The 9,467-nt window shown below is 49.7% G+C and overlaps 1 protein-coding gene across 1 annotated transcript; it reads left to right on the forward strand.

Moving 5' to 3' along the window:
• Positions 1 to 1,487: 1,487 nt before the first annotated feature.
• Positions 1,488 to 7,105, forward strand: LOC120858020 (synapsin-3-like). Its single transcript, XM_040233918.1, has 3 exons — positions 1,488 to 1,516; positions 1,774 to 2,025; positions 6,687 to 7,105. The coding sequence occupies exons 1-3, from the start codon at positions 1,488 to 1,490 to the stop codon at positions 6,763 to 6,765; spliced, it is 360 nt and encodes a 119-aa protein (XP_040089852.1). The 3' UTR covers positions 6,766 to 7,105.
• The last annotated feature ends 2,362 nt before the right edge of the window (positions 7,106 to 9,467 follow it).

The following is a 9,467-nucleotide window of genomic DNA, read 5'->3' on the forward strand; positions in this document are numbered from 1 at the left end:
TTCCATCTTGTGGCCCATGAAGGCTGCACCAGCTCCCACCATCATGTAAACATCCCAGCCAGGTAAAAGAAGGGAGAGGGAAAGGGAAGTTTTCTTTCATCTTAAAGGCACCACCCAGAGATTGCTCACATCACATCTGCTCACATTTTCACTAGCTGGACTTGGACACTTGGCTGCATCTACCGAGATAAGGGAGACAGACAAAGTCATCTTTAGCTGAGAGACCAAATCCCCAGAAAAAACTTTAAGGGTCCTATTGCTGAGGAAGGAGGGAACAGCAAGCAGTCAGAGCCTTAGGGGACCTAGAACAAAGGGTGGTTTCGGCTTCAGTGGGAGGAGGCTCACTGTCTCAGAGGCGGGGACACAAAGAGAGCTGAGAGGAGGTCTGCCAAGCTGTTTACGATCTGTTGGGCAGGAGAGCAGGTGTGCACTCGTAAATACCCTGAGATGGTTCAGAAAACACTGTGCTTTTGGAGTCCTAGGTTTCATTCTCAGCTCTGTGCTTAGCTGCTCTCTGGCCTTGGACAAGGAAAGAGATCTCCGTTTCCACATCTGTTAAATGGTTATAATAATGCCCACCCTGCCTGCCCCACAGTCCTGTTTTGAGTCCCAGAAGAGAACTAAGGAGACGTTCTGTAAGTGTGAGGTCGGGGCAGATGTGGGCGGCATCATTATGGGGGGATGGAGTGGTCTAGGCACTGCTGAGCCTGAAGGGCAGGTGGAAAAGGGCTGGAAGAAGCTGAAATGACAGCACCACCCCACACACAAGCTCCACACACCCATCCCCTAGGATCTGGCCTCTGCCCACTGCTGGCCAAGGAACCCCTCTGTTGTCCAAGTGAGGATGACAGGGGAGGGGGCATGCAGCCATGCACAGGGCCTGGAGTCAGCCTCTGATGTGTCTTGAGATCGCCCTCACAGAGCCTTGGCCTCATCCCCTGCCCTTGGCCTTGGAAGCTCTCCTGAGACCTCTCGCTGACCCCAGGGCACACCCCGTGTCCCTGGCCTCAGCCCAGTAAACAGCATGAGTGAGTTTCTCCCCCAGGCCTCTGGCCTAGCAGAGCTAGCTGTGTCCAGAGCAGTCACACTCCCAACACACTCCCTCCACACACATACATGCCCACACTGCCTACACACTCAGAAGCACCACCCCATGTGCATCACACATGCAAATACCCCCACACATATGCCATGAACTGCACATTCCACACACACTCTACACGTCCCCCACAGACTTCACACACACAGCCTATGGGCACACACCTGCCCATGCACACCACATGCACACACACACACTTACACTGGTCTCTATCCCATATCACACCCCCTACCCGGCTCCCCACACTGCTGCAGGAGTACTTTTTCTCAAACACAAATGTGGCTACTTTCTTGTTTAAACTCCCTTCCATCAAGTGGCTAGGGGACACTTATCTTCCAGAGCCTTCAGGCTAGCATTCTAGCCCCTGCCAAAGCTGTTGAGGCCCACCATGGTCTATTCCCTGAAGACCCTCTTCGGGTATCTCCACCCTCCTGCCCCCTCAGCTGGTCTGGACCACTGGCCCACCCTCCTCCCCCAGCTCCTCCTGCCCCTGGCTTGTCCATCCTCCATTCTCTCCAGAGGATGTACCTGCTTCATAGTCCATGTGAGGATCGCATTCCCTCTCCTGACCCCTGTTCAGAGCCCACCCCTCCTATAAAGACTCCCTTGAGTTCCCCAGGTGGAATGCTGCCTTTAGGGAGCGACTTGCATCCTGTGTCTGCCTCCACTGCCAGGCAGATGACCTTCTCACGGTCACTATATATGCAGCCCTGGGTCCCAGCACGGGGTATGTGCTCAATGAACACCAGGTATGTGGTACTTATCCTCTCATCCTCCCAACAGATCAAAGTAGAAAACCAGCACGACTACCAGGACATCACCAGCATGGTGGCTATGGCCAAAACCTATGCCACCACCGAGGCCTTCATTGACTCCAAGTATGACATCCGTATCCAGAAAATTGGATCCAACTACAAAGCGTACATGTGAGTCCCTGGGCAGGGGCAGGGGCTGGGAGGCTGGGAGGAAGGGTAGGAGCAGAGTGTGAGAGAAACCTAGACTAAATCCCATGGCAGAGACCCCATAGGGACATCTTATCTTCCCTTTCCGCCTCCTTTACTTCCTTTCATCTCTAGTTAGCACAGAGGAAGGCTGCTGTTCAATCATGGCTTATTCCAGGGCAAAAATCTGTCTACCTAAATGAAGGCCATTTCCCCCAGAGAAATAAAGACTGTTAGCCTCTTTCCAAGTATATAGGGGATGTATGTCACAGGAGACATACATAGAAGGGACACTTGGGGACACATCAAGGGTGGCCTTGAGTGCCTTGCTGAGGATTTGGGATTTTCTTCTCTTCCCTTCTGAGCAGAGAAGTGTCATGACCTGACCTGTAACCATGAAAGGAAGGCTCTGGGGCTATGGGCTGCAAAAGGGTTTCTCTGGGGCTAATAAGATCACGTAGGAGATTACACCAGATATCTTCACCTGCAAGCAGTAAACACCTCACCTGACTAATATGGTGGGATGTTTTTAAAGGGAATTTATTAGAAACCCATGAATGATCAGAAACTTAAAAAAAACTAACCCCAAATTACCAATTTCAGAAATATTGGGATTCAGGGCAGCCCCAGGAATCTGGGTAGCCAGAAGTAATAGACAATCTTCGTGGCACCCCATTAGGAAGGGAATCTACCGTAATCATTTTCAGGGCTTAACTCAAGATTACGATTCCATGGAAACAGTGCTGATTAGTCCAACAGTGGTCACATGATTCTCAGAAGATGGCAGATGATCAGTATAGAGAGTCCCACCAAGACAGCATGCAACACAGGCAGGGTCATTATCCAGTGGAGATAGAGGTTATGTGACTAAAAGAAGAGGGATGAATGCCAGAAAATTCATCACACATTCAATCCAGGGGTGGTTCAGGCAGATGGTGACTCATGCTGGAGCTGTGGTTACAAGGATGAGTGGGAGCTCTTGACTGCATGGAGGCCTCGGTCTTTTCTGCTCCAAGGCCTCTCTGTCTTACTTTGGAATAGTGCTGGTTCCACTTGAAATGATGAGACTCCAGAGAGGCAATAAGTGCCTGGTCTCCAAGCCTGGATGGAGTGCTGATTGCATGGTTCCACCTTTGAAGACTGCAACAGATGGTTCTGGACAGTTGGAAAATCTCTCTATGTGCTTCTGTGTGGTGGAGCTGTGCTCTACGTCAGGGTCAGCAAACCACAGCCCACAGGCCAAGTCTAGCTACCACCTGTCTGAGTAAGTAAGGTTGAGTTGATCACAGCCATACATCTCCATTTCTGTATTATCTAGGGTTACTTTTGCTCTACCTGGATTGCTTAGACTGGAGGTTGGCAACTTTTTTTCTGTAAGTGGCCAGATGGTCACTTTAGGCTCTGCAGGCCTCACAGTTTCGGTTGCAACCACTCCACTCTGCCACTGCCTGGAAAACTGTAGAAAATGCAGTCCGTTGACCTACAAGGAAATATACCCAGGAAAGGGATGGAGCCAAGGAATACTTCTGGCCTGTCTTGCCAACCGTTCTCCCACCCATGAGCCAGGCCAGACCTGTCACTGCTCTCAGATGCCTTCAGGGCGATAAAGTCACCGCCCCACACCCATAACCCCTCTGATTCGGAGAACATTCTAGTGCATGGTCCAACACATTCCTGAGGCCTCCACCATCCTTCATGATATCATTTCCCTCCTCTCCTCATTGTTAACATTTCCACTTGACATTGACGACACCTTGTCCCAGTTTCTCTTCTTGAGGATTACCTCATTGCCGCATTCTTTATGCTGAGCCTTTCTGTCCTGACAGCTCCAATTTGTCATTAGTTATGGCGTTTCCTGGACCCTGCATTGGCCCACGTCCGAAGGAAGGGGTTCGTGTCAGACCTCAGAGTAGAACGCCCTCTCCACCCATGACCGTTCAGTGTCCTTTCTGGCCCACTTCCTGCCCTGCACTCAGGCCTTTGTGCTTGTTGCTACTGAGTGTCATTGTGTCTAAGTCCTCTCAGCAGACAGAGCTGGGAAATAAATGTGTGTGTCTCAACCCGTGTACGCACACGTCTGTAATTATTTCTCTCTCTATATCCATCTATAGCTAAAGCTAAAGAGTACATATTGATGTGTCAGACTTTCCACTAGTACTCGGTTTTCAACATGATTCACTTTAGCCTTCCCAAGTTGCTTATCTGTAACTTTCCACTCCCAACAGGGAAAAAACCTGGCTTCCCCCATCCTCCATCCACATACGTCTTTGTTCAATCCCAGCACATACGTATAGTTGCAGAACTGTCAAGCTGTAGCCCCATGAGAAACAAATTTGCCAACTATGGTAGAGGACTTATCCCTCACCCCTGTCCTCTTCAACAACGGGGTCAGCATCAAACCTGTGTCATAAACATAGATCCCATTGTCACAGCCTACATTCCATCCTGCATTCAAGCAGCTGCGTCATGTTTGGGCCAGTCAACTTTCTTCCCCAAACCTGTGATCGGCTCTGCCATGGAGAGTCATGGTTTAAGAGCACAGAGTTTCTCAGATACGGTTTGGTGGCTTCTGTCATTCAATGGGACTGATGATAATAATAATTTCCATCTCGTTAGGTTTCGTGAGACTGAAGCCTGTGTTTATAAAGCTTCTAGACCCATGTCTCAGACATAGAAAGCACTCACTAAATATCAGCTCTCTCTATCATTATCTTCTTGGAAGGAGACCAATCTAGCTTGTGTTCCTGCTGTTTCTGGCATTAGAATGCTTTCTTTTCTCATCTACACTTACTGAAAAATAATAGTAGCACCCACTGTACTAAGAGATTTATGAGAATCTTTCCTTTAATCCACATGATGCCCTGTAAGCATGGTACTAAAATGGTTCCTATTTACTAATGAGAAAATACTCAGAAATGTTGTCCATGGTTATACTAGGAAACACTACAACCAAGATTCAAACTCGTACCTGTCTGACTTGAGTCAGTTCTTACCTTCCCTTGTCACCATACAGATCCCACTCTACCATATCCTACTCACCCTTCCAGGTACATCTCAGTCACTACCTTCTGGGGTCACATAAAGTGTCTAAAAAGTTGTTTCCCCAGAATGCCTCACATCTCATATGTATTGCTAACCCTACCATGCCTATGTTCTGGTTTTAGGCTAGTCTACCCTTTAAGGTAGTGAACAGCTGGAGGAGGGGGGTCATCTCTGCACACTCAGATTAGTCCTGTAGTCAGGACATAGGGTGGCCTGATGATTGTTTGCCAAATTGAATTTAATTGCATTGAGTTGAACTGAACTGAACTGAACCAACTGAAGCTTATCAATGTCACTTTAACCGTTATGGCTCCTGTTGGCCACCTGTTCTCAGCATCTGCTATCCTCAGATACATTGTATTTTCTCTTTTAGAAAGACATTTGATAGCACTGGTTCACCCTTGAAGCTCAATCACATGCCTTTCCTTGGTCATGAAACAGATCACTTTATCACTTCCATTTTGCTTAAAGCCATTCAGTCTTTGCTGAATCCAGATATGCCACTGGATATATTTGTCTGTACTTCTCTTCAGCATACACAACCCCTTACCTAGTTAAGTTGTTACCTGGAACCTACTACCTGCCAGGAACCCTTGGACACTAGAGGTACGGAGGGATGAGTCAAACATACTCCCTGCCCTCAGGGAAGTCACCACACTAAAGCGGTCATTGCAACTGAGATGAGCATTTCTAAACACTGGTAGAGTGTAGTATAGGGGGTTCTTATTGAGGAAGTGTCATGTCAGAAAGTCACATTTTCAGATGAAACTTGAAAGATGAGTAGGACTTAGGGAGACAAGGATGGAGATGAAGACTGTATCAGGCAAAGGGGGAAAGTGTATGGAGGCCTATACACAGGAAAAAATCCGTGGGCTCTGGAGCACCCGAAGGGAGGTCAGTTGTTCCTGGAGTAGGAAAAGCAAGGGAACTGAGAGGGTGATGAGGCAGACAGAGGCAGAAGGCCTTCCTGCTCTTTACCATGAAAAGGCAGTCACTTCTCGCCATTGGTTATTTTTCCTACATTCTAGTGCTCAAAAAAGATTCCAGAGTCCCCAGGGGCTATACTACCCTAGTTCTTCTAAAAAAAAACAGGAGGCCATTTGAAGGATTTAATCTGATAGTGTAGGCATTCATTAAATTCAATTTTACATTTCAAAGGTGGCTTAGGAAAAGATACATAAGACCCAAGAAATAAGACAATCAGCATAAAGGGAAATAAAAACACAAAAAATAAATCTGAAGACAGGATGTTTATCTAAGAATGCACGTCATAGTGGGCTCCCCAGGTGACGCTCATAATAAGGAACCCACCTGCCAATGCAGGAGGCATAAGAGACATGGGTTCGATCCCTGGGTCAGGAACATCCCCTGGAGAAGGGCATGGCAACCCACTCTAGTATTCTTGCCTGAAGAATCCCATGGACATAGGAGCCTGGCAGGCTAAAGTCCATAGGATAGCAAAGAGTCCAACATGACTGAAGCGACTTAGAACAATGTAAGCCAGATATTTAAATCAGAGCCACCAAACAGCCAAAGCAAAAAAAGAAAGCAGATCAATGGCAAGCATCCCTACTCTCCTCACTGTGTCGTTTGTTCTGGTACAGGAGAACCTCCATCTCTGGAAACTGGAAGGCCAACACAGGCTCTGCCATGCTGGAGCAGGTGGCCATGACAGAGAGGTAAGGGGTAACGGAGGTGCTTAGGGATGGGTACCAGCCATAGGGGGAGGTAGACAGGGATACAAGGATCTTGTAATGAATGCCATCTCACACTTTGGCCAGCGTCTCACCACCCACAGAGCACCTTCCTAGGTATGATCCACTTTACTGCCCATAATGGCCTTCAGGGCATGTTTTACAACAACCCCATTTTACAGATGGGGAAGATGGTTCAGAGGGGGAGCATGGCTTGTCCAAGTCACAGAACTGATCAATGGCAGAGATAAAACTAAAACCTTGACATCTTGACTCCACATCCAGGGGTCTTTGTGGCCCTACCGTTTGCTGCAGGAAGAGAGCAGGAAGTGCTCACCAGTCTCTTCTGCTCTTGACAGCTGTATGGAAGCATCCTGTCAGGGTACCAGGGCTCCCACCTGGAGCGTCCATTCCTCTTTCAGATGTATTCCTGTCTCAGCATGAGGAGGGAGAGGTCAATTTCCTGTGAATCATGAATGCGGCAGAAAGGCACACTGGTTGAAAGTCCCTCCCTTTAAACAACACCTGTTAGCCATCTTCACCTGAAGAAGGGCCAGCCACCTGCTTTTGAGGCCAGCAGCACACACACATCCCTTGCTGAGTGCCCAGTGACCTCTGCGTGCAAGCCTTCAGTGACAGTGGGCAAGGCATGGGCTTTGGGGTCAGAAAGGTCTGTTCAGTGAACATGTATTGAGTACCTACTGCATGCCATGTATGCTGAGCACTAAAGAGGTCCAGATGAAAAGACCCAACCCTTCCCTTCAAGAACTCTGTATCAGTTGCAAGTTTCAGAAAATGGATTAGTTGGAGCCAAAGGGGATTTACTGGCTTGTGGCAATGAAAACTTCAGAGGTGCAGCTCCAGGTAGGTCTTTAGAACTTATTCTATCCACCCACTCCAGTATTCTTGCCTAGAGAATCCCATGGACAGAGGAGCCTGGTGGGCTACAGTCCATGGGGTCACAAAGAGTCGGACAAGACTGAGCGACTTTCACTTTCACTGCCAACTTCAGTCCAGCTTTCTTCCATGTTGGCTTCATTCTGGTCAGCTCACTTATATAGTGATCCAAAGTGCCCCCAGGCTTACAGCTTAACTGTGTCAAGTCCAGCAGAAAGAAGATGTCTTTCCCAACCATTTCAATCAAAGCCTAGAGTTGAGCCTTATTCACTGATAGGCCTGACTTAAGTCACGTGACCATCATGGAGCCCATCACTATGACCCAGAAAGCACCAGCACTGTAATCAGATACTCCTGTGTCACGTCTCTGCCCCAAGAGAGTGAAGTGGAACAACCGTGCTACAGCAACATGGACTGAGACTTAGGGGAGGGATGGAACACGGTTCCTGCCCTTGTGGAACTCCTTGTCCAGGGCTCTAAGCTGAGGAAACAGCATGAACTAAAGTGAGTGGTCCTGCCCCCTTCAGAGCTGTGTTACACAGGTTAACTACCCTTTCTGAACTTCTTCAGCTGTAGATTGGAGGTAATGCACCCAAGCCAGAGGGCTGATGAGAAAGGGATCTTCAGTGGCAGGGAGTCCACTGGAAATAGTGGTCTCCTTCCCTTCCCGCCAGTCCCAGGTGCCGCCCCCAAGGTGGGTGCCCACCTGTGCTCTCCAGTCTCAGGGGTTGTGCTCGTTCCCTGGCACAACTGCACCCCCTGGTCTGGGGGAGTGACAGCCTTCCCCCAGTGGGCATTCATGGGGCAGTCGTGGCCCTTTTCTCCATCACCTTTCCAGAATGTAAGCCCAGCCTTTCCCTGGGCCTCGCAGGCTGCTCAGAGGTGTCTCCAGCAGGTCATTATCTCCCTGGCTCTGCTCAGTCCCAGGCCCCATGGGCCATTCCTGGAGGAGCCTGCCATGGGAGTGGGGTTGCTCAGGCCTGGAATCCACTTTCCCTTCTGCAAATTCATGGTCAGTAGCCTCAGTGCCTCAAGGGGACTTAGCAGAAGAGATGAGAGAGCCAGCTCTGAGAGCACTTCAGCTCATTCCAGGCCTTATGGCTCAGAGACACAAATAGATCTCTGAGCAGGCGTGCCCCATGTGACCCTGGAGGGTGGGGAGAAAAGCAAGAACATTGACACAAAGTCCCCTGTGACTCCAAATCCAGCCACCACGAGGGAAGCCAAGCACAAGGCCGGGAAGATACAACCATCCCCTTGTTGCAGGGTCAGAGTCCAGCACTGAGATCTTCTCCTGCAAAGCAAACGGACCCTGCAGCCATCAAGTGGCTGGAAAGGGAACAAAAGCAGCGGGTCCAGAGGACCAGGCCCCTGGGCCAGGCTGGAGAAGCCTGCCAGGCTCCTCTGCCTGCGTGCCCCAGGCAAGGGGGAGAATACACCCTTTGTCCCCGCAGGCTGGGCCTGGGAGGGATTTCTGGGGCCCTTCAAGCAGTTTTCCCAAGGGAAAAGGACTTCAGGAGCAGCTGGGGTCCAGGACAGCTCCAGCTGGGGGCAGGACAAGCTCCCCGGTACTGGGGGGCCAGCAAAGTCCTGGGGAGGGGAAGGAGGTCAGGTCTCTGAGATCACCCCAACTCCCCTCACTCCTCCCCCTCATCCTGCTTGTCGCCTGCCTGCCTGGCTCCCTGTCTAACCTCTCTCCCTCTGTGTGTCTCTCTCACTGTCCCTCTATATCTCTGCCTTTCTTTTTACCCGTTGTCTCTCCCACTGCCTCTGTTTCTCTGCCTCTCTGTCTCT

Source organism: Oryx dammah, unplaced genomic scaffold, assembly GCF_014754425.2.
Source record: "Oryx dammah isolate SB20612 unplaced genomic scaffold, SCBI_Odam_1.1 HiC_scaffold_29, whole genome shotgun sequence".
Taxonomy (NCBI): Eukaryota; Metazoa; Chordata; class Mammalia; order Artiodactyla; family Bovidae; genus Oryx; species Oryx dammah.

Bases quoted from the DNA above. Each gene is read 5' to 3' on its own strand.
- LOC120858020 (XM_040233918.1), top strand. From the start codon at position 1,488: ATGGTCTATTCCCTGAAGACCCTCTTCGG. The intron at 1,517-1,773 runs GTATCTCCACCC...CTCCACTGCCAG, and splicing joins TCCCTGAAGACCCTCTTCGG to GCAGATGACCTTCTCACGGT. The intron at 2,026-6,686 runs GTGAGTCCCTGG...GTTCTGGTACAG, and splicing joins TCCAACTACAAAGCGTACAT to GAGAACCTCCATCTCTGGAA.